Source organism: Budorcas taxicolor, chromosome 23 (assembly GCF_023091745.1).
Source record: "Budorcas taxicolor isolate Tak-1 chromosome 23, Takin1.1, whole genome shotgun sequence".
NCBI lineage: Eukaryota > Metazoa > Chordata > Mammalia > Artiodactyla > Bovidae > Budorcas > Budorcas taxicolor.
The window spans coordinates 18,099,626-18,125,176 of NC_068932.1; the positions used below are offsets into that span (position 1 = coordinate 18,099,626).

Below are 25,551 nucleotides of genomic sequence, written 5' to 3' on the forward strand. Positions count from 1 at the left end.
AAAACGTGGGCCAGAATCTGGGGTCTGGTAAATATTTTGTTACACAATTCGCTGGAAGCACTTAGCTATAAAGCATGGCTTCCAACACTGAGGTTTAGGCAAGGGGCCTCTCAGGCTCCCACCATCTGCCAATTCCATGCATCTGCAAGCAAACACCATTAGAACCAGGCCTCTCCCCTGCTCACGAGTCCTTCATGTGCCCCTGGTTAGGTTGCTCTGCATCTATAAGCACCCCAAGGCCTTCACAGCCAGGCGCCCCAGAGTCTCAGGCATGCTGTCCTGTCCTGGCAGGCGTGGATTCAGCCCCTTCTGGAACTCTCAGGGAATGAGGCGACAGGCCGAGCAGCCCACCCCCTGGCAGCCCACTCTTTAGGAAGGCTGCCTGATACAGAACAAAACCTACTTCTTCATCCTAGGTGTCCACTTCTGAAAGTCATGCTTCTGGAACAAATCGGTCCCTTGTCCTCATGACCATCTGCCCTGTAGATTTTTAAATGATTCTCAGGGTTCATCTATATTTGTTTTCATCACACCAAACAGCCTCGGTCCCTTGACTCTATCTCATATGAAACAGTTTCCAGATGACCCTTGATGTCAGCCCCCCTCCTCCAGAATATATCTCGTTTTCTCCCTGCAGCCTCCCACAAGAAAACACAAATAAATAAATAAATACACAATTTTACACAAGAAAATCCAAATCTTAGTTACGAACACTGTTCTCTGGATGCGCTCAAATCAGCATAGATTAAAACAGGCCTATCCCCTCCCCTGAAGAGGCTGTTTTGCCTCTATTAGTTCAACCTAAGACCGCTTTCACTCTTTTAGCCACCTTACCGCACTCCTGACTGATGTTCAGCTTGAAATCACAGTCCCTTTTCATAACAAGGGCTGCTAAGTCAGGTCCCCTCACCACCCCTCTTCAATGCTTTAACAGTCATCTTCATATTTATCAGCATTTCATTTCACCTCATTGATTCCCACCTAGTTCATGGAGCTCTTTTTCAGTCTTACTTCCATCATCTTGGGTATAATGGCAATCCCTTGCTGCTCTGAGTCACTTGTGCATCTGTTGAGCATCCTTTTTGTATGTTCACCCAATCCATTAATAAGAATGACAGAGCAGGGTCCAGAGATACTAATGACTTGTCTAAGGTTGTAGAGCCAGATAAGGACGGGACAGAGCCAGGTCTAGAACACAAGCCTCCTGGCTCCCAGTTCAGTGCTCATTTCTATCACACTCTACCAAAGTCCCCAGCTGAGACCCCTCAGACAGCTCTCACCCTGGCTATCTACCAGGCCTATATCCTTACTGGTCCATCCTGATTATAGACAGGAAAGTCTGGTAAAGCTGGGTTCCTTGAAAGAAGATGGGAAACTGTCCCCTGGCTGAAGGATCCTACTTAGTCAAACCATGCAGCTTCCTGCAGGGAGCCTCTGGAATAGACTCCCCTCTCCTCCACCAACAAACCTGAAAAGGCAAGGGGCTCTCAGGGAACTCCTTCACAAAGATGCCCATAAATGAAACAGAACAAGGGAGACCACTGAGCTTCTGGGGATCGTTCCGAACTTTGGAAAGAATCTGTACAATGACAGTTACTTACAGAAAGCTTCAGCCCTCTTACAAACAATTCTCATTGATCTGTCCTAGAAACATGACTGTTCCCTTTAAAAATCTGCCAAAGATAATGGCCAATTAAAGAGCTGACCCTTGGCTTGCATTCTTGCTCTGAGTATAACTCTAGAGAGCGCAGAAAGATCACTGGGCAAATATGCCAGGAAAACAAGTCAAGGTGAGCACAAGGATTCCTAATGATTCACCAAGACGAGCTGTCTTGTGAAATAGAGCACTCCCCTTCACCAACGTGTTTAAGTAAAGGCTGGAGTAGATTACTTTTATCCTACCTGGATCCAAAGATCAAAGCTCCCATTCCCTCTCTTCTACTGTGACAGGTTCCTTGTGATTCCAAGTAAAAAGCCATCACTGGGCCCAAAGAGCCAAAACAATTTGGAAAAAGAAGAGCAAAGTTGGAGGACTCACATGTCTTGATTTCAAAACATATTTAAACGATACAGTAACCACTTCCAGTGACCAAGAGTCCAGTGAGTACACTGGAGTCCACTGATCAAAACACCACCCTTTCACTGCAGGGGATGTGGGTTCGATCCCTAGTTGGGGAACTAGGATCCCACATGCCACAAGGCACAGTCAAAAAATAGAAGAAAAAAAAGATACAGTAATCAAAAGAGTGTGGTACGAAGATAAAGACAGACAGAAGGACCAATAGAATAGAACAGAAAGGTCAAGAATAAACCCTTACTTATGCGGTCAAATGATCTTTGACAAAGGTGCCAAGACCATCCAATGTTATTAATAAAAGGACAGTCTCTTCAACAACTGAGGTCCAGAACACAGGATATCCACATGCAAAAGAATGATATTGAACCCTCATCTCACACCATATTTTAAAATTAGCTCAAAATAGATCAAAGACCTAACATAAGACTCAGAACTATAAAAGTCCTGGAAGAAAACATATGGAGAAAGCTTCATGAAATTGGGCTTGGCAATTATTTCTTGGGTATGACATAGGCAAGAAAAGCAAAAATAGAAAAATGGGACTACACCAAACTTTTAAACTTCTGAGCATCAGAAGACACATCAGGGGCTGCCCTGGTGGTCCAGTGGTTAAGACTGCACACTTCCCCTGCAGGGGCATGGGTTTGATCCCTGATTGGGGAACTAAGATCCCTAGCATGCCAGACTAAGGCAGCAAAAAGGAAAGACAGTCAATAGAATGAAAAGACAAACTGTGGAATGGGAGAAAGTATTCAAAATAATATATCTGATAAAGAGTTAATACTTAGAATGTTTAAAGAACTCCTACAACTCAATAACAGCAACAACCCCCCAAAAAAGCAAAAAAAAAAAAAAAAACTAATTTAAAAATGGACAAAAGAAATTGCCCAAAAGCTTTGGGCATTTTTCCAAAGATGATATATAAATGGCCAAAAAGCATATGAAAAGATGCTTGACATCGCTAATCATCAGAAAATGCAATCAAATCACAGTGACATGTCACCTCACACCCATTAGGATGGCTGTCATACAAAACAACAGAGAACAGCAAGAGCTGGTGAAATGGTGCAACCACTGTGGAAAAGGGTATGCTGATTCCTCAAAAATTTAAAACTAGAACTACTATACGACCCAACAAGCCCACTTCTGGTCATATAGTCTAAAGAACCAAAAGCAGGCTCTTAAGGAGACATTTGCACACCCATATTCATAGCGGCACTATTCACAATAGCCAAGAGGTAGAAGCAACCCAAATGTCTTTCAGTGTCTGAGTGTATAAGCAAAACTGTAGTGCATATACATATGATGGCATATTATTCAGTCTTAAAAAGGAAAGAAATTCTTACCCATGTGATAACATAGATAAATCTTGAGGACATTATGCTAAGTGAACTAACTCAGTCACAAAAAGACAAATACTGTATGATTTCACTTACAAGGCATCTAGTGGTCAAATTCATAGAAACAGAAAGTGGAACAGCGGTTACCAGGAATTGAGGGTAGGGGACCCAGATAATCACGATGGTGTGATCACTCACCTACAGCCAGACATCCTGGAATGTGAAGACAAGTGGGCCTTAGGAAGCATCTCTATGAACAAAGCTAGTGGAGGTGATGGAATTCCAGTTGAGCTATTTCAAAGCCTGAAAGATGACGCTGTGAAAGATGATGCTGTGAAAGTGCTGCACTCAATATGCCAGCAAATTTGGAAAACTCAGCAGTGGCCACAGGACTGGAAAAGGTCAGTTTTCATTCCTATCCCAATGAAAGGCAATGCCAAAGAATGCTCACACTATCACACAATTGCACTCATCTCACATGCTAGTAAAGTAATGCTCAAAATTCTCCAAGCCAGGCTTCAGCAATACATGAACTGTGAACTTCCAGATGTTCAAGTCGGTTTTAGAAAAGGCAGAGGAACCAGAGATCAAATTGCCAACATCTGCTGGATCATCAAAAAGCAAGAGAGTTCCAGAAAAACATCTATTTCTGCTTTATTGACTATGCCAAAGCCTTTGACTGTGTGGATCACAAGAAACTGGAAAATTCTGAAAGAGATGGGAATACCAGACCACCTGACCTGCCTCTTGAGAAACCTGTATGGAGGTCAAGAAGCAACATTTAGAACTGGACATGGAACAACAGACTGGTTCCAAATAGGAAAAGGAGTATGTCAAGGCTGTATATTGTCACCCTGCTCATTTAACTTATATGCAGAGTACATCATGAGAAACACTGGACTGGAAGAAACACAAGCTGGAATCAAGATTGCCGGGAGAAATATCAATCACCTCAGATATGCAGATGACACCACCGTTATGGCAGAAAGTGAAGAGGAACTAAAAAGCCTCTTGAGGAAAGTGAAGGAGGAGAGTGAAAAAGTTGGCTTAAAGCTCAACATTCAGAAAACGAAGATCATGGCATCCGGTCCCATCACTTCATGGCAAATAGATGGGGAAACAGTGGAAACAGTGTCAGACTTTATTTTTCTGGACTCCAAAATCACTGCAGATGGTGACTGCAGCCATGAAATTAAAAGATGCTTACTCCTTGGAAGGAAAGTTATGACCAACCTAGACAACATATTAAAAAGCAGAGACATTACTTTGCCAACAAAGGTCTGTCTAGTCAAGGCTATGGTTTTTCCAGTAGTCATGTATGGATGTGAAAGTTGGACTATAAAGAAAGCTGAGCACTGAAAAATTGATGCTTTTGAACTGTGGTATTGGAGAAGACTCTTGAGAGTCCCTTGGACCGCAAGGAGATCCAACCAGTCCCTCCTAAAGGATATCAGCCCTGGGTGTTCATTGGAAGGACTGATGCTGAAGCTGAAACGCCAATACTTTGGCCACCTGATGTGAAGAATAACTCATTTGAAAAGACCCGGATGCTGGGAAAGCTTGAAGGTGGGAGGAGAAGGGGACAACAGAGGATGAGATTGTTGGATGGCATCACCGACTCGATGGACATGAGTTTGAGTCAACTCTGGGAGTTGGTGATGGACAGGGAGGTCTGGTGTGCTGTGGTCCATGGGGTTGCAAAGAGTCAGACACAATTGAGGAACTGAAGTGAAATAAGCCAGTCACAATGGCAAATACTCTATGATTCCACTTCAGTTCAGTCCCTCAGTCATGTCCGACTCTTTGTGACCCCATGGACCGCAGCATGCCAGGCCTCCCTGTCCATCACCAACTCCCAGAGTTGACTCAAACGCATGTCCATTGAGTCAGTGATGCCATCCAACCTTCTCATCCTCTGTCGTCCCCTTCTCCTCCCGCCTTCAATCATTCCCAGCATCAGGGTCTTTTCCAATGAGTCAGGTCTTCGCATCAGGTGGCCAAAGTATTGGAGTTTCAGCTTCAGCATCAGTTCCCCCAATGAATATTCAGGACTGATCTCCTTTAGGATGGACTGGTTGGATCTCCTTGCTGTCCAAGTGACTCTCAGGAGTCTTCTCCAACACCACAGTTCAAAAACATCAATTTTTCAGTGCTCAGCTTTCTTTATAGTCCAACTCTCACATCCATACATGACTACTGGAAAAACCAAAGCTTTGACTAGATGGACCTTTGTTGGCAAAGTAATATCTTCACTTACATGAGGCAAATTAGAATAGGCAATTCAAAGAGACAGATGGTAGACTAGAGGTTACCAGGACTAGGGGGAGAGGGAGGAAAGAGGAGCTACTATTTAACAGGTACAGAGTTTCTCTCAAGGATGGTGAGAACTTTTGGGGATAGATAGTGGTGATAGTCACCCAGCATTGTGAATGTAGTTAGTGTCACTAAATTGTGCAGTTGCTAGTGGTTAAAATGGTAGCTACTGTATGTGTGCACGTGTGTGCTCAGTCTTGTCCAATTCTCTGCAACCCTGTGGACTATAGCCTGCCAGGCTCCTCTGCCCATGGGATTTCCTAAGCAAGAATACTGGAGTGGATTGCCATTTCCTTCTCCAGGGGATCTTCCTCACCCAGGGATTGAACCTGAGTCTCTTACGTCTGGTGTGTTAACAGGCAGATTCTTTACCACTGGCACCGCCTGGGAAGTACCAAAATGGTAAGTATTAAGTTGTATATATTTTACTGCAAAAAAAAAAAAAAAGTTATAAAGGGAAAAAAATAGGGCATTAAGAGGCAACACTCGGTTTTGCCTGGGGAGGGAAGAACTGTGACAGGGAGGTAGCATTTCAGACAAACTAAGGGAGAAATGTGGGCCCATCTGTCCCTCGTGCTCAGGTGCAGACAGTAGAGGAGAGGAGAATCCTCTATGGTCCTCTGGCTATCACTCATTCCAGACTCCTCATTCTAAAAGACATAGCCCACCCACAACCTCCTCCCAGGTGGACATCCACAAAACACTCTACAATTGCGGGGCCCCTGCTAGGGGGGCAACTGCACCCCCTCCACCCACCTATGTCTGCCACACCCTTCAATACCTGACTTTAAACCTACTTTTCCAAAAGACTCCTGAGTGATCTCTCTCTTCTTTCTGTTTCTCTATTTTCTAAAATTTTCTATTACGAAAGGCAGTACAGCATGGTGGGTAACAACTAGCTATGTGACCAATTTACTTAACTCAACCATGCCTCAATTCTCAACTGTAAAATGGGGATAATCATCGCTTATTGACTGCAACAATTAAAAAGAGAAAATGCCCAGAAATTATTTGGCACATAAGTGCTTAACCAATGGTATTCAACTCTCTTTAAAAAAAGATTGGAATGATGGCTCAAGCATTTTTAAATGCCTTGTTTAACTGGAAAAAAAATAAATCTCTTCTCTCTTATCTTTCTTTGCTTTTCTCTATTTTCCAAATGATCAATATCACAGCAGAATTATTTATATAATGTTTGAGATAGTTTTTTAAAAATCCCCACACCCCTAGAAGTGATTCACAATTGCCCCTTCCTGTGTGCACTCCCCTCTGTTCTGAATCTTCTCGATGCTTATGAATTGTTTATTCCTTACCGATTTTATCAAGCTGTTTAGGAGAGAACTGACTGCTTTTCATTCCTTTGAGCCCCTCTAAAAGGTCCCCAGCAGGACATAATCCCTAAGGATGACCTATCCACAGCTCTTGCCTCCAGCTCTGCCCCAGGCCCTGGGTTCCCTGACTACCCTTATTTGTGAAGGCTCACAAAAGTATGGCTGTGAGGCAGTTGGGGGTAGAGGGGGGTGGGGCAGTGAGGGGGGCCAAGGCCGAGGCTGTGCTAAGGACATCCTTCCATGCTGGGCCATGTCAGCCACTCTGGCGTGCTGGTTGCCAATCTCACGCTGGCCGCCCTCTTCGATAGAGGCTCTGGGGCCGGCCCAGTGGGACGTGTGCATTTTCACTTGAGCCTTGACAGCAGGCAGAGATTTAATGATTGGAAAGCACTTTGAGAGCCCAGAGTGCTCCATAATTGTCAACTCATAATCCCCAAATCGCTCTCTGCATGGCAGCAAGAGGTGAAGCGTCTGCCCTTGGGAGGGTCTCTGTTCTTGGGGCTCTCACTCTAGAACCAACCCGTGCAGAGGCAGACAGGGGCTCTGCCCAAAGAGCGGTCCCCACCTAAGACTCAGCAAGCATGCTGGGGAACAAGGCTTCTCAGAGTGTGGAGCAGACCAGACTTACTAACAATGCAGATCCTTGGGCCCTTCCACACCCGTTAACTTGGGGTCTTTGATGACAGTGCTGATTCCCACACTAATTTAAGTGCTGATGGTTTAGAGATAAGAATGTGGGTCTGGGATCAGGGGGACCTGTTTTCAAATCTCAGCTCTGTCTTTTACAGTTATGGTTTTCTCAGGCAATCCCAGTAGTGGGTTGCTGGCCCATATGGTAGTTTTATTCCTAGTTTTTAAAGGAATCTCCATACTGTTCTCCATCATGGCTGCATCAGTTTACATTCCCACCAACAGTGCAAGAGGGTTCCCTCTTCTCCACACCCTCTCCAGCATTTACTGTTTGCAGATTTCTTTAGATGGTGTGAGGTGATATCCCATTGTATGTTAATGTTCATTGTAGCACTGTTTACAATAGCTAGGACACGGAAGCAACCCAGATGTCCACACACAGATGAATGAATAAAGCTGTGGTACACGCAATGGAATATTACCCGGCCATAAAAAGGAACACATTTGAGTCAGTTCTAGTGAGGTGGATGAACCTAGAGCATGTTATACAGAATGAAGTAAATCAGAAAGAGGAAAACAAAAATCATATATTAACATATATATATATATATGGAATCTGGAAAAATGGTACTGATGAACCTATTTGTGGGGCAGGAGTGGGGACGCAGACCTAGAGAACAAACTTTGGATACAGCAGGGAAAGGAGAAGAGGGCGATGAATTGAGAGATAGCACTGAAACAGAAGCATTACCATATGCAAGACAGACAACTATTGGGAAGCTGCTGTGTAACCCAGGGAGTTCAACTGAGGTGCTCTGTGACAGCCGGGATGGGTGGGGAGTTGAAGGGAGGTGCAAGACGAAGGGGACATATGTACACTTATGGCTGATTCACACTGTTGTAGGGAAGAAGCTGACACAACATTGTACAACAATTATCCTCCAATTAAAAATTTAAAAAAAAAATCTCAGCTCTCATCCTTACTGACTGTGGCCTCAGCAAGTTACCTGACACTAGACTCACAGATCTAGTTTTTCCCTAAAAATAAAACTTCGAAGAGTTTTGCAATCAGATCAGTTCAGCAACACCCTACATGTCCCCTACAAGTGGACTAAAGGGGCTGAAAGTAATTCCCAGAGAACCTTATTTGACCCAAAACTTCCCCAAACATTTTCAATGATCCAACAGATGTTGGCAATTTGATCTCTGGTTCCTCTGCCTTTTCTAAATCCAGCTTGAACATTTGGAAGTTCATGGTTTACATACTTTTGAAGCCTGGCTTGGAGAATTTTGAGCATTACTTTGCTAGTGTGTGAGATGAGTGCAATTGTGCAGTAGTTTGAGCATTCTTTGGCATTGCCTTTCTTTGGGATTGGAATGAAAACTGACCTTTTCCAGTCCTGTGGCCACTGCTGAGTTTTCCAAATTTGCTGGCATATTGAGTGCAGCACTTTCAACAAAGCTCCATCTAGTTAAAGCTATGGTTTTTCCAGTGGTCGTGTATGGACATGAGAGTTGGACTATAAAGAAAGCTGAGCACCGAAGAATTGATGCATTTGAACTGTAGTGTTGGAGAAGACTCTTGAGAGTCCCTTGGACTGCAAGGAGATCCAATCAGTCCATCCTAAAGGAAATCAGTCCTGAATATTCATAGGAAGGACTGATGTTGAAGCTGAAACTCCAATACTTTGGCCACCTGATGCGAAGAACTGACTCATTTGAAAAGACCCTGATGCTGGGAAAGATTGAGGGCAGGAGGAGAAGGGGACAACAGAGGATGAGATGGTTGGATGGCATCACCGACTCAATGGATATGAGTTTGAGTCAACTCTGGGAGTTGGTGATGGACAGGGAGGCCTGGCGTGGGGTCACAAAGAGTCGGACACGACTGAGCAACTGAACTGAACTTCCCCAAACCTTCCTACCTGTGCCAGAAACACCTCACTGACTTAACACCTCACAGACAAAGCTCATGAAATTCCTTTCTGGGAAAGGGAGAGTCTAGGGGTGAGGGATGGTGTGTTAAGGCAGCTCTGACAGGAGGGAGCCCTGTTCCTCATGCTCAGGGTCCGGGGCCGGTTCAGTCCCGCAGATCTGCTGCCTGGAGTGGGCGTGTCACAAAAGCGAGGTCACCTTCCTGCTTCGGGTAATTTCCCTCGGAGGCAAGACAGATCCATATTTAACAGTTCTTCATTTCAGCAGAGAATGCCCCCTGCCTCTGATGGGGGCTGGCGACCAGGACGGGGAGGGAGGCTTTGTTCTTCTGACCAGTGCTGACAGTTTAATTAAACCCAGCTCGAGACAGGGTCAGCGGGGTCAGGCATTCTTCAACAGGGCTCCAGCAGGACATCACAGAGGCGCCTCGCCAGCCACCACGGCCCTGGTAATGAGTTATCCTGGCCCTCACGGCGGGGATATAAATAAGGGGGAATAAATACCCCAGGCTGCCCTTAATCACCCACCCTTACTGCCTCCAGGCCCAGCAGAGACACAAAAGGTCAATCTTGTCAAGGCTAAAAAGAAGCCCAGAGGAGCTGGGTTTCCAGGAGCGGCCTCTGAATGAGGATGGGGATGAAACTGGCAAGAGGAGGATGGCAAGGCAGCAGGAGCGACTCCTCTCCAAATCCCAGATCTGGGAGTTCACAGGCAGTTGACACACACGGTGCTCCCCCAGCCAAAGTGGGTGAAGACTCGGTTTTGCTGCTCTGAGAGAAAGTTATTGTCGTTTAGCCGCTCAGTCCTGTCCGACTCTTTGCAACCCCATGGACTGTAGCCCACCCGGCTCCTCTGTCTATGAGATTTCCCAGGCAGGAATACTGGAGGGGGTTGCCATCTCCTTCTCCAGGGGATCTTCCTGACCCAGGGATTGAACCTGAGTCTCCTGTATTGGCAGGCAGATCCTTTACTACTGAGACACCAGGGAAGCCCCAGAAGAGAAGGAAGAAGGTTCAAATCTCTCTCTCTAACCCTAATCTTAACCCCTGCATGCATTTGTGAAACAACATCTCCGCATATTCGCGTGGAGGCTGTCAGGTGAGGAAGCTGATCTTAAATCTAGTTAACCTGCCACCAGGGTAGACACAGGTCCAGCCAGTTAAGCATCTGCTCCCTCCACCCAACACTGACACATCAAACTGCTGTCAGGTCAGAGGATGCAGGCTGCTTTCAAAGAGACTAGTGAGAAATCCTCACCTCTGGAGACACAGCGCCTACCCACTCCCAGCTGTCTCACACAGCCGTCAAGTGTTCTCAGCGCTGACAACAGTGCCTGGCCCATAACAGGTCCTCTGTAAATGCTGGGTGAGTGGGTCAGGGGTGGATGGGCCAGAAGATGGAAGGTGAGAGGGAAGTTGGATGCGGTGAGGGGAGGACAAGGGAGGGTGAGTGAGGCATGGGGGAATAGATGGGTGTGTGGTAGGTTATGGCTATGTTGGTAGACGGGTAAGTGCAGAGTGAATGGGTGGGTTTGGTGGGTAAATGAGTGAGAGACTGGATGGGCAGGCAGATGGATAGGTGAGTGGGAGGGTGTTAGATGGGAGGACCAGTGGAAGGAGATAGAGGATGGAGAGCTGGTCGAATTGACGATGGGTTGGTAGATGGGTAAATGGGAGCACAGAGGAGAGGAAGGCTGGAAGGGCTGTGGTAGATGATTAGGTGAGAGGTGGGTGGGGTACCAGCAGGTGGATGGGTGGGTGAGTAGGTGGGTGAGCAGGTAGGTGAGCATAGAAGGCGGTAGAGAGGGTGTGGGTGGGGCATGAGAAAGGACGAGCTTCAGCATCAGACAGAGCAGGGTTCAAATTTGACTCAACCCCTTGAACAAGTCACAAACCCTCTGAGTTTGCACTGCTTCATCAATAAAAGGGAAATTCACTGATTTTCTGAGCACCTACAATGTTCTATGAGCTTACACCTGATATGAGAGGAAGTTACACCTTTCTTTAATCTCCATAACAGCCTGTGAGGCAGACATTATCTGGTAGAAGAACCTCAGGTTCAACGGGGTTCAAGGAAGTACCCCAACATTATTTATCTAGTGTTGACTTTAATTCAGACAACAGAGGTTTTCCACTGCATACAAAAATGGGGAAATCTCCTATCATAAAAATAATGTACTCTGGGACTTCCCTGGGCATCCAGTGGCTAGGACTTGGTGCTCACGATGCAGGGGGGCCAGATTCCACCCCTGGTCGGGGAACTGCCTCAACTAAAGGATCCTAAACACCGCAGCTAGGACTCAGTGCAGCCAAATAAATAAATAAACATTTTTTAACATATATACTCCTTTTATTGAACACCTGGGAAATATAAATAAGAAAAAGTCACCCAGAGGTAACCCCTGTTGGCATTTTGTAGTCATTTTCCTGTGCACCCTTTGGAGTGATTTGTTTAGTGATCTTAGTCAAAACAAGTTTGCATCCTGGCCTCGGTATCACAAACATTTATCTGCATCACTCTACGCCTTTCATAAAGGCCATTTCTGACAAGGATATAAATATTCCACCAAGTAGATATACCAAAGTTTACTTAATCATTTCCCCAAGGTTGGACATTTTGGTTGTTATATTCTTTTCAATGTTCTACATTTCAACATTCTAAATTATGCTGCAGTGAACATGTTTGTAATCATATTTTATTGACCTTAGGGTCAATCCCCAAACGCTAGATTTCTACATCAAGGTTTAAGCCCATTTTCAGAGATTTCATGGTCCCTTCAAGGCCTGGTGTCTATTTCCAACCCAATTACCAAACTGCTCTGGGTCCAAACCAATCATCTCTCTGGTCCTGAACGTGGAAAGAAATGGGCTGACTAACCCACCAACTGGAGAAATGTTAGTGAGGAATAACCAGCCACAGGATTTTAACTGCTGGAAGCTTCACAGACAAAATCCGTTGTAATGTGGGCCACATACCACTTTGTGACATCACCTTACCCTGCACACCTGGTCTCTCGTTTTCATGCTGATATAGCATAATGACCCCTAAAAAAAAAAAAAAATCCGTGACTTGTTCCAGTTGAAAAGGATTAGTAACGGATCCCTCAAAGGAGAAGAAACGTCACCAGATGAGAGACCAGAAGCATCAAGCCCTGCCTCCCCTCTTACCCTCCTCCTAAGGGGGGCCCAGAGTGTGACTTCGCCAGACAGTCCCACTGCCCCCAACTCATCCCCTTGGCCCAGGGGTGAATGCCTGACTGAAGATGGGCCAATCGGATTCTTTCCCTAGAAATCTGGGCTGGGACCACTGACACAAGGGGATCTGAGCTCCAAGGTCACAGGAAGTAGGAGAGGAGTGAACATGGTGGTCAACCAAAGTCACAGTGGAACTGAGATGTTGCTGGTAAACTGAGGACACTGGTCTGCCGGGAGAAGTGGGACAATAAAGTAGACGGTCAGAAAGAACTAGAAATACCCCTCACACCTCTGGTCCCCACTGTGCCTCGCTTCCTGTCAAGAGGAGCCCATGAGTCTGCTGCTGATGCCCTTACAATAATACCCCAGCCCACCCTACCCCACCCCACCAGCCTGCAGGTCCTATTTCTGGAAGCAGGCATGCCCAAGTGCTCCTCAGCCAGACTACTGGGAGAGTAAACAGAGATGTTTGGAATGCCAGATGCTCAAGTCAGTGGATTGGGGATGAGAAGGATAGAAAAGAACATTAGCAAGTAAGTCTTTCGGCACTTGCTCCTGTGTCCTTCCCTATAACCATCACCAGGGGAAAAAATACAGGGTCCAGACACCAGGGACAAACATCCAGATCAATAAAAAGTCTTGTTTAATCATTTCCTCTCAGCATGTACCCTTTTTGAGATGACCTGAGCTGGAGAGGCATCAGGAAGTACTGTCCCTGGTCATGAGTTCAAGCTCTAGGCTGATCTACATGGGGAGTGCTGCACAGCAGTCCTTCCCAAAGACCCATCGGCCTGCACACCTGTGCTCACAGGTGGGCTTAAGAAATATCAAGAGGAAACAAAATGACAGTCTACAGACTGGGAGAAAATATTTGCAGATGATGCTACTGAAAGAGATTAATTTCCAAGGTATACAAACCGTTCATCCAGCTTAATATAAAAAAAGCCCAATCAAAAAATGAGCAGAAGCCCTAAATAGACTTTTTTCCAAAGAAGATATCCAGATGGCCAACAGGCACATGAAAAGATGTTCAATATTGCTAATTATCAGAGAAATGCAAATCAAAACTACTGTGGGGTATCACTTCACACAGTTAGAATGGCCATCATTAAAGAGTCTATAAATAATAAATGCTGGAGAGGACATGGAGAAAAAGGAACCCTCCTCCTACCCTGTTGGTGGGAATGTAAATTGGTATAGTCACTATGAAGAAGAGTATGGAGGTTCCTTTAAAAAAAAATACTAAAAATAGTGTTACCATATGATCCAGAGCAAACTCTAATTCAAAAAGATACATGTACCCCAATGTTCATAGCAGCAGTATATACAGTAGCCAAGACATGGAAGCAACCTAAAATGCCCATCAGTAGATGAATGGATAAAGATGTGTATATATAGTTAGCTAGTGTTAGTCGCTCGGTCTGACTCTTTGTGACCCCATGGACTGTACCCTGCCAGGCTTCTCTGTCCATGGGACTTTTTAAGCAAGAACACTGGAGTGGGTTGCCATTTCCTTCTCCAGGGAATCTTCCTGACCCAGGGGTAGAACTCAGGTGTCCTGCATTGCAGGCAGATGCTTTATCATCTGAGCCACCAGGATATACAACAGAATACTACTCACTTATTAAAAAAGAAATGAAATAATGCCTTTTGCGGCAACATGGATGGACCTAGAGATTATCATATTAGGTGAAGCAAGTCAGAAAGAGAAAGACAAACATGCTATGATATCATTTATATGTGAAATCCAAAGAAAATTATATAAATGAACTTATTTACAAAACAGACTCACAGACACAGAAAACAAACTTATGGTTAATTACTTAAGAGGAAAGCAGGGGGCAGGAGGAGATATAAATTAGGAGTTTAGAATTAACATATACACACTATTATATAAAAACAAATAACAAGGACCTTCTATATTAAATATCCTATGATAAACCATTATGAAAAAGAATGTATATATATATATATATATATATATGGGTATAACTGAATCACTTGGCTATACAGTAGAAAGTAACATTGTAAATTGACTATACTTGAATTTTTCGATGGTTAAAAAAGAGAGGAGAGCTAGAGAAAACAGTCTCCCTTCATCCAGGCCAGCTATGCTCTGCATAATGACTGGCTTAGTTAGGGACTAGATAGATAGATAGAAAGATAGATTGACATACACAGTATCCACACACACAGTAGAATATAACTCAGCCATGAGAAAGAAGGAAATCCTTCCATCTGTGACAGCATGGGGGGACCCCAAGGGATTATGCTAAGTGAAATAAGCCAAAGACAAATACTGCATGGTATCACTTACGTGTGTGCGTGTAAGTTGCTCAGTGTCTGACTCTTTGCAACCCCACAGACTGTAGCCCACCAGGCTTCTATGTTCATGGGATTTCCCAGGCAGTGGGTTGCCGCTTCCTCCTCCAGGGGATCTTCCCAACCTAGGGATTGAACCTGGGTCTCCTAGGCAGATTCTCTGCCATCTGAGCCACCAGGGAAGCCTGCTATCACTTACATGAGGAATCTAAAAAAGTCAAATTCACAGAAGCAGAGGAGAAAAGTGGTTGCCAGAGGCTGTGGGATGGACAATAGGAGAGGTTGGTAATAGAGTACAGTCTAATGTATGACATGATGACTATTGTTGATAACACAGTCCTAACATAATTGGAATTTACTGATAAGTAAAACTTGAATGCCTTCAATAAAAAGATAAATATGTGAGATAATGGATATGTTAAAGAACTAGATGGAAGCAGGGGACCCTTTTATCATGCATATGTATATCAAATTTTCACAGTACACACTTTAAGTAATTTCAAGTTTGTTAATTATACCTTAGCAAAGCTGAAATTTAAAAATAAATTTTAAAGTTTTTAAAAATAAAATAAATGATGGAGGATCAAAGCAGTGTCCAGAACTTAACAGCAACAAGGGCCTTGCTCCAGATCCTAGATGGTGAAGGGCATCCATGTGACCGAAGGGAAGAAAGTCAAAGCAGGTGAATAATGCTGGGAGAGTAGGGGCCAATGTGCAAAGGGCTAAGAGGGCTTAAGAGAAGGGGAAAGAAAAGCACAGAAGGAGACCAGGAGAAAAGATGTTCAGGATGAATTTTTGCAGAGAGTTAACAGAAGCAGAAGATATTAAGAAGAGGTGGCAAGAATACACAGAACTGTACAAAAAAGATCTTCACGATCCAGATAATCACAATGGTGTCATCACTCACCTAGAGTCAGACATCTTGGAATGTGAAGTCAAGTGGGCCTTAGAAAGCATTACTATGAACAAAGCTAGTGGAGGTGATGGAGTTCCAGTTGAACTATTTCAAATCCTGAAAGATGATGCTGTAAAAGTGCTGCACTCAATATGCCAGCAAATTTGGAAAACTCAGCAGTGGCCACAGGACTGGAAAATGTCAGTTTTCATTCCTATCCCAATGAAAGGCAATGCCAAAGTATGCTCAAACTACCACACAATTGCACTCATCTCACACACTAGTAAAGTAATGCTCAAAATTCTCCAAGCCAGGCTTCAGCAATATGTGAACCGTGAACTTCCAAATGTTCAAGCTGGTTTTAGAAAAGGCAGAGGAACGAGAGATCAAATTGCCAACATCCACTGGATCACTGAAAAAGCAAGAGAGTTCCAGAAAAACATCTATTTCTGCTTTATTGACTATGCCAAAGCCTTTGACTGTGTGGATCACAAGAAACTGTGGAAAATTCTGAAACAGATGGGAATACCAGACCACCTGACCTGCCTCTTGAGAAACCTGTATGCAGGTCAGGAAGCAACAGTTAGAACTGGACATGGAACAACAGACTGGTCCCAAATAGGAAAAGGAGTATGCCAAGGCTGTATATTGTCACCCTGCTTATTTAACTTCTATGCAGAGTACATCATGAGAAATGCTGGACTGGAAGAAACACAAGCTGGAATCAAGATTGCCAGGAGAAATATCAATCACCTCAGATATGCAGATGACACCACCCTTATGGCAGAAAGTGAACTAAAAAGCCTCTTGAGGAAAGTGAAAGAGGAGAGTGAAAAAGTTGGCTTAAAGCTCAACATTCAGAAAACTAAGATCATGACATCTGGTCCCATCACTTCATGGCAAATAGATGGGGAAACAGTGGAAACAGTGTCAGACTATTTTTGGGGACTCCAAAATCACTGCAGATGGTGATTGCAGCCATGAAATTAAAAGACGCTTACTCCTTGGAAGGAAAGTTATGACCAACCTAGACAGCATATTAAAAAGCAGAGACAGTACTTTGCCAACAAAGGTCCGTCTAGTCAAGGCTATGGTTTTTCCAGTGGTCATGTATGGATGTGAGAGTTGGACTGCGAAGAAAGCTGAGCGCCGAAGAATTGATGCTTTTGAACTGTGGTGTTGGAGAAGACTCTTGAGAATCCCTTGGACTGCAAGGAGATCCAACCAGTCCATTCTAAAGGAGATCAGTCCTGGGTGTTCATTGGAAGGACTGATGTTGAAGCTGAAACTCCAATACTTTGGCCACCTGATGAGAAGACCTGACTCATTGGAAAAGACCCTGATGCTGGGAGGGATTGGGGGCAGGAGGAGAAGGGGACTACGGAGGATGAAAAGGCTGGATGGCATCACTGACTCGATGGACATGAGTTTGGGTACACTCTGGGAGTTGGTGATGAACAGAGAGGCCTGGTGTGCTGCAGTTCATGGGGTCGCAAAGAGTCGGACACGACTGAGTGACTGAACTGAACTGAAAGTTGTGATAACTCCCGTAAGAAGCAGCTCGGAGAAAGGACAGAACAAGAGGAAACGAAAGCTGCTGGGGCTCAGTCAGGACAAGGCCAGCTGCCCACCAGGGACCAGTAGCAGCACGGACTTTGTGTGCAAGAGCTGGCCCCCAGGCTAAGGGGTTGCCTAGGCTGCTGGGAAGGATCTTGTGCCTTCAGCCATCAAGGAAAGAAAAGTCAAGCCACCCTGTATGTGCCTGGCACCAAAGGGCCAGCCTAGCAGTTATAAGGGGGCTGACAGAGAAGACCTAGCTCAAGCCCAAGGGTGGCAAAGGCCAGCAGAAGAGATCCTCACTGAGAGATCATCTCCATCTCTGTGGAGAGACCTCCAGGTCAGAAGAAGGACACAGGAAGTGACCAGAGAGACAGAACTGAAAGGGACAGTTTTGAAACTGGGGGACAGAACTGAAAGTTAGAGCTCTACCCTAAAACAAAACCTGGAAAGCAGGATCCATGAGAAATTCTGTGGCTGCCTCCAGACCATTGGGCTTACCAAGAAGTGGCAATCAGGACAGAGGTGGAAAGAACCAGCCATATTTAATAAGAGGAGAGAGATCAAGCTCCAGGCTCCCCAGGCACACCTCTCAGCACTCTGCAGCCCCATAGTGCCGACCCCCACCCAGCCCCCACCCCTTGTCTTACCCATTGCATCTCCAGACTTACCAATGGGGTCCTATAAGCTTCTTTAGGGAAGAACCGGCAGGCCAGTATCTCACACAGTGCTCTGCTGGGCATGCAGAAGGTCCAAACCAGTGGTTTTTCAGGTTTGTTAATGATAACTAAACCTCCCAGTTCAAAATTAGAAAACCTGAAAACTCCTCAAAATTGAACAAAAGTACTGTACTTGATTGTTCTAGATACTTACAGAAAGCAAAGCTAGAAAAATCAAAAATTATTAAAAACTGATTCAGGGCTCAAAATTAAGAAAATGTTTCTAATATGCAGATGTGTCCAACAATGGAATTGGCTGCCCAAGGAGGTGATGAACTCCCCACTGGAAGTAGCCAAGCAAAGATTAAAAGACTATACATACACTAAGAGGCTGCAGAAGAGATGCCTTAGGTAATCTCTAAGGTCCTGTCCAACCCAAGATCCCACAAGATGACATGTACAGAACAAATACAGACATATCTGGTAAATCATGAAGGCACAGAATTGGCCACTACATTTTAAACTTGAAAGAAGCACATTTACAACAAATAAAAGCATGACTTCGTGCCATGGTTAACAAGCTAGCAGACCTCATTACTCTGAGTTGAAAATAGATCCAAGAAGGGCTTATTTGAATGAATAAACATTCCACCCAAGGCAAGTTATCAAAGGCAGCAAGAGACGGATGAGAACGGTCCTCCCTATAAAGTCTGGCATCACGACTGGCAAGCGTGCCCACCCCAAGAACATCACCACACCACACTGTCAGGGGCAGCACACAGAACTGGACAGACTACCAATTCTATCAAGTGCTTGCCATGGAGAAACGTCCCGAAAAGCACTGCAGAAAGATGGCCTTAGATCACCTGGATGATGCCTGCCAGGTGAGGAGTGTGGGGGTCACGGTCATGGGAATGTCCAGGCTCCACTGACCACACACTGCTCGCCCACCCCCAACAGGGCACGGGATAAGACCACAGAGAGAGCTTTCATCCATGGAGCGCCACTCACAGCCTTGACAGAGCCTGGTTATTCTGGAACAGCAGCTCTGGTAACGTGTGCAGCAGGTTCCGGTTGAGTCGTCTGAAAAAGAAAAGAGTGGAGAGGTTGGAAGTGGCCAAGCTGTCCAGGAAACCCAAAAGACTTTTCAAAAAGCACAGGATTCAGCAGAGGGCCCAGCATTCAAATCCTAATGTGTCACTGTGTAATCCCAGGGAGTCACCTTCTCTGAGCCTCAGTTTCTTCATCTGTAAAGTGGGAAATCCACCATCCAACTTTGGGGAGGATAAGAATAGAACATCTGAAAGCCCCTCAGTGGAGGACCTGACATGTCCTGGGCAGTCAGTAAAAAGAGCATCTTTCCTTCCATTATTCCCTCCATGCCCATCATTATCTTCACTTTAGATTTCCAAGTCCCTGTATAATGTATCAGGCACTGATTCAAATGTTATCTGTTTGTGAACTGGATACCTGACTACCCTTGAAATGTGAGATATACCCTAATGGGACAGGACTGACCACAGGGTTCTGATTCTTTATTGCTTTCATCCACATTTGGCTCAAGAATGATTCAACAGTTTTATTGCTTTAGGTATTTTTTTCAAATTGAAAATATCACTATAGATTTTTTAATTATTTATGAAAATGCATGCTTAATATCTTTTAAAAGCCTCAAATAATAGAAGAGAAAGCATTAAGCCACCTGAATTTTTCTTACTCAACAATTTGCAGATGTCTTTCCGTGCCCTACAGGCTTCCCTGGTGGCTCAGACTGTAAAGAATCTGCCTGCACAAGAATATACAGTGGAGAAAAGACAAGCTCTTTAACCAGTGGTGCTGGGAAAATTGGTCAACCACTTGTAAAAGAATGAAACTAGAACACTTTCTAACACCATACACAAAAATAAACTCAAAATGGATTAAAGATCTAAACGTAAGACTGGAAACTATAAAACTCCTAGAGGAACACATAGGCAAAACACTCTCTGACATAAATCACAGCAGGATCCTCTATGACCCACCTCCTAGAGTAATGGAAATAAAAGCAAAAAAAAAAGGGGGGGACCTAATTAAACTTAAAAGCTTTTGCACAACGAAGGAAACTATAAGCAAGGTGAAAAGACAGCCTTCAGAAAGGGAGAAAATAATAGCAAATGAAGCAACTGACAAAGAATTAATCTCAAAAATATACAAGCAGCTCCTGCAGCTCAATTCCAAAAAAATAAACGACCCAATCAAAAAATGGGCCAAAGAACTAAATAGACATTTCTCCAAAGAAGACATACAGAGAGCTAACAAAAACATGAAAAGATGCTTAACATCACTCATTATCAGAGAAATGCAAATCAAGACCACAATGAGGTACCATCTCACACCAGTCAGAATGGCTGCAATCCAAAAGTCTACAAGCAATAAATGCTGGAGAGGGTATGGAGAAAAGGGAACCCTCTTACACTGTTGGTGGGAATGCAAACTAGTACAGCCACTATGAAGAACAGTGTGGAGATTCCTTAAAAAACTGGAAATAGAACTGCCATATGACCCAGCAATCCCACTGCTGGGCATACACACCAAGGAAACCAGAATTGAAAGAGACACATGTACCCCAATGTTAATCGCAGCACTATTTACAATAGCCAGGACATGGAAGCAACCTAGATGTCCATTGGCACACAAAGGGATAAGAAAGCTGTGGTACATATACACAATGGAATATTACTCAGCCGTTAAAAAGAATGCATTTGAATCAGTTCTAATAAAGTGGATGAAACTGAAGCCTATTATACAGAGTGAAGTAAGTCAGAAAGGAAAACACCAATACAGTATACTAACGCATATATATGAAATTTAGAAAGATGGTAACAATAACCCTGTATGCGAGACAGCAAAAGAGACACAGATGTATACAAGTCTTTTGGACTCTGTGGGAGAAGACGAGGGTGGGATAATTTGAGAGAATAGCACTGAAACATGTATATTATCATATGTGAAAAAGATCGCCAGTCTAGGTTCAATGCATGAGACAGGGTGCTCAGGGCCGGTGCATTGGGATGATTCAGAGGGATGGGATGGGGAGGGAGGTGAGGGGGGTTCAGGATGGGGAACACATGTAAACCCACGGCTGATTCATGTCAATGTATGGCAAAAACCACTACAATGCTGAAAGGTAATTAGCCTCCAATTAAAATAAATTAATTAATTTTTTAAAAAGAATCTGCAAAATAGGAGACCCAGGTTCGATTCCTTGATCGGGAAGATCCCTTGGAGAATGAAACGGCTACCCACTCAAGTATTCCTGGAGAATTCCATGGGCAGAGGAGCCCGGCTGGCTACAGTCCATGGGGTCGCAGAGAGTTAGACACAACTGAGTGACTTAACACTTTCACACTTTCGCTTTCTTTTCCAGGCCAGACAATAGAGGATGACAAATCTATTTTTAATTATGTTACTTTTAGTATGTCTGTCATTTCTAATTCTTCTATAGCTGGAAGATTATTTAGTACTATAGACATAGGCAGGAGTAAGAAGTTTGGTTCTGGAATGTGGCCTTATTGAGACTTGTGTGAGGAAGGCAGTGAAGTTTAACCTGACTCATCTTGACACCTTTGGTGACCAATTCTCTGAGACCGGAGTGCAGGATTCCTGCCCAACAGCAGGGGCTGTGGGAGGTGGGGGGGATGACACCTATAAAGTATGAACCTTCGGCACTCACACTGTGTCCGTGGACCACCTGCAGGGGCATCACCTAGGACGCTGGTGAGAGAGGCGTGTTCCAGGCTACCCCAGACCTGTTGATTCGGGCTCTGCATCTCAACCAGATCCCCAAGGGATCTGAGTGCACATCAAGGCTGAGAAGCACTGGTGTCAAATGCAGCCCCCGTCCTCTAGTCTACTGTGTGTGGGCGCTCAGTCGTGTCTGACTCTTTTCAACCCCATGGACTGTAGCCCACCAGGCTCCTCTGTCCATGGGATTTCCAGGCAAGGATACTGGAATGAGTTGACATTCCCTCTTCCAGGGGATCGTCCTGACCCAGGGATCAAGCCAGAGTCTCCTGCCTCTCCTGCATTGGCAGGTGGATTCTTTAGCACTGAACCACCAGGGAGCCCCTAGTTTACCATCTATTTTGAATTTCCCACAACCATCTCCTTTAATAGCTCTAGAGGATGATAAACCAACTGGGCCAAAGCTTTCTTCTGCTGGGAGGGAGGAGGAAATATAATTTGATGAGCTCAGTCTCATTGGTCTGTGGTTACCTCCTAGGAGGTCACCTTTCATCTGACATGTGAGAAAGGTACCATTTTCCAACACAGGACAGTTAGAGTTACAATCTTAGACCAGCTGGAAGAAGTTTACTCTAAAGGGCAGGCTCCTAGGGAAACACATCATTGCCTTGGGGGGAATAAAGGACCACCAATGTAATCCTTAAAGCAACAGGAGTAGATATCAGATCGCTCCAATTTCCTTAAGCTCGTCCAATAAATTAATCCTATATTTACACTGCATGGTAATCACTGGGTTTGGTTTGGTTTTGTTTTCCCCCAAGACTTGCTCACTTTCCTGGCTTCAGTTTCTGAAAAACACTTAAAAGGAAAAGACATTCAACTGCTAAAGTGGAAAATCAAAGGACACCAAAGGAGGGACCTAGCATGCGGAGTGACCTGCAGAAAGCTAAGAAAAATGACAGTGTAGTAAGGCCCCGACCAGCCTCATTTTGTGCCAGGCACTGGGATAAATGCATTGTAGGCACCACCTCAGCATCGGAGGGGAGGCAGAAGGAAAGGGTGACTTTCTCTCTTTGGAGTACAAAGCGTGCACGTAACCTCCCATCTCCTCCCTGAAATGACCCCGGAGAAGGTTTGACCATCGCCATCTCACCACGTGGCTGGGCTCTCAGGTTCTGAGAATATGTTTGTAGGCCTGGCTGAGCTGTCTCTTTGATAGCTAAGGAAAGTGGGATGTGAATGACTCCCCCAAGTCACCACCGAGTGGGAGAAGTGGGTTCTGAAGCCCACCTTTCCGTGGCCCCCACCCCACGTTACACATGCTCCTCCCCCTCAGCCCACTCGGAGTGACTGAGTGCTCTGCCCCCTTCAACATCAAACAACCAAACCCAGTGACCCATCCATCCTCACGGCCGGCAGCACCACCCGCGTCTGCTTCTGCGCTCAAGTCTGTAACTACTTAAAAGAACCAATCGTATCTGTTCCTGAACCTGCTTATGCCAGAGGTACTTATAATTATATAAATGAATGATGATTACATAGATGAATGAAACACTAGTGTGAAAAGAGAGTCATCTCTAGAAAAGCTGGTTGGCTGCCTTGGAAAGAATCACTATAATGAAAGATGCTAATTAAAGAGTTGTTGGGTAAAAGACTGGGGGAGATGGCAGGAGGAGGTCATAAAAGAAATTCACAATTTTCCAACCAGATTGCTTCCAAGGGCCCTCACTCTTCCTTAAAGAAACTAAAAAGTAAGACATTGGCAAAAATTGAAAATAAAAAGGGAGCCAGGTCACTAAATGCACATTTATAAGTTTTCACATCAAATAGATAGTTTCCATGACTCCCTACTTTATCCAGCTTTTATGATTAACTGATCCACCACTGGTCTCCAACAAGTCAGAGGAGAGGGTGTGGGCCATCCATAGCCGGCACTGGACTCCCCAGGGACAGAGCTGTCACACACCGCAGGAACAGCCCGCCCTGCAGCTGCTGGTGACTCACCCAGGAAAAAAGAATAGGAGAAGGAGAGAAGGGACAAAGGTCTCCAGCTACACGTCATGACTCGAAAAAGAGGCTCCTGCCCGCCCTCGGGTGTCAGCCGCAGTGTGGCGTGGGCCACCAGTCCTGCCTAGATTCCCGCCCACCTCTTCTCCCCCTGCAGGGCATGGCAGCTGAAATGGGTAAGGACCAAATCACCCCACATAGAAAGGCCATGAGCATGTCTTTTGTTCTGAGCCTTGGAAAGAAAATAAACCTGGGACGAAATATCTGTTGTAGCTCTGGGTTCCTTATGGCTCGGGTTTAGACCTGGATAAGAAAAAGTTCAGCTTGGTTTTTCTCCAGGCTACAGGAAAGCAATGAGACAATCACCTTCTTTCCATTTACTTAATACCTCATTTTCTTTGAAGTAAAAGAGGAAAGTGAGGTGTTAAATTACAGCCATTAAGAGCTCAGGCTTTGGCGGCAAAATGATCTGGATTCTAATCCCCTCTTCTGCATTTAATCACTTAATAATCATTTAATAAGGCAAGTGCCTTAACTTTTGTGCACCTCCGCTTCTCATCTGAATGACACCGCTGACCACAGTGTTGTTTTAAGGATTAAATGAGCTATTGGAGGACAAAGTATTTATCTTGGTGCCTGGCATAGAGTAAGGCAATCGATAAAAGCTATAATTATCATCATAAACTCATTGGGGGAAAAAAATCCACAAAAAAGGAAAGCACAAAGAATAAAATTAAAGTTAGCTGTTATCCCACCACTTAAAGTACCGAGAGTTAACAATCTCAATCATTTTCTTCCTCTTGTATTCTGCACACATACAAGTTGATTTCATTTAAATAAAAGTCACTTCCTCCCTTTCCCACTTAACATTATATTAAGTGTAGACACATTCCTATGGCCTTAACATTTCTTCAAAAATGTGATTTTATACCTTACATCTCCACCAGAATGGCTGTTTCCAACTTTTATTATATTTAAATAATGTGCAGTGAATACCCTGATATACATATTTTTAGTCCTGTTTCTGATTATTTCCTTAAAATAAAATGGACTCTCTGATTCAAAAGGCATGAACTCTTGACACTTGCCGCCAAACCAAAGCAGAAAAATGAGGCCAGTGGCCAACTTCACCTCATCCATACAACATTCCTTTTTTTTTTTCTCATTATTGTCAATCTGAAATGCAAAAATTGATCAAGAACTATTTTCAAACTCAAAAGCCCCCAAAGGAACAATGGATGCAAATCAGAGAATACCACCTTCAATTCTGTGCTGTGGCCCCAAGCACCCCAGACACTGCTCCTGGGGCATCCCTGCAGTTGGTCCCCTGGGCACCAGTGCTTCCTTTAAAGCCACACAGTCAATGACTGGTTACGTCTGGGGTATAAGATTATAGGAAGGAATTTTGCTTCCTCTATATTGTGTGGATGTTTTGCCATGATGTATTTTCAGGGAAAAACAACAGAGATCACTGTGTTTAGAATGTGGGGTGGGGACCTCTCCAGCTGTCTTTGCCATCATCTCACAGTGACGCTGCGACCCCTTCCACGCTGCCGCTGCCCCTAGCC

At 44.6% G+C, this 25,551-nt stretch overlaps 1 protein-coding gene across 1 annotated transcript in view; it reads right to left on the minus strand.

Annotated features, from left to right (window-relative positions):
* Positions 1-25,551, minus strand: part of SLIT1 (slit guidance ligand 1) — a 170,577-nt gene that overhangs the window by 122,792 nt on the left and 22,234 nt on the right. Inside the window, exon 4 of the mRNA XM_052660767.1 lies at positions 19,265-19,336. Within this exon, the coding sequence (XP_052516727.1) occupies positions 19,265-19,336 (72 nt within the window). The remainder of the gene's footprint in view (positions 1-19,264; positions 19,337-25,551) is intronic.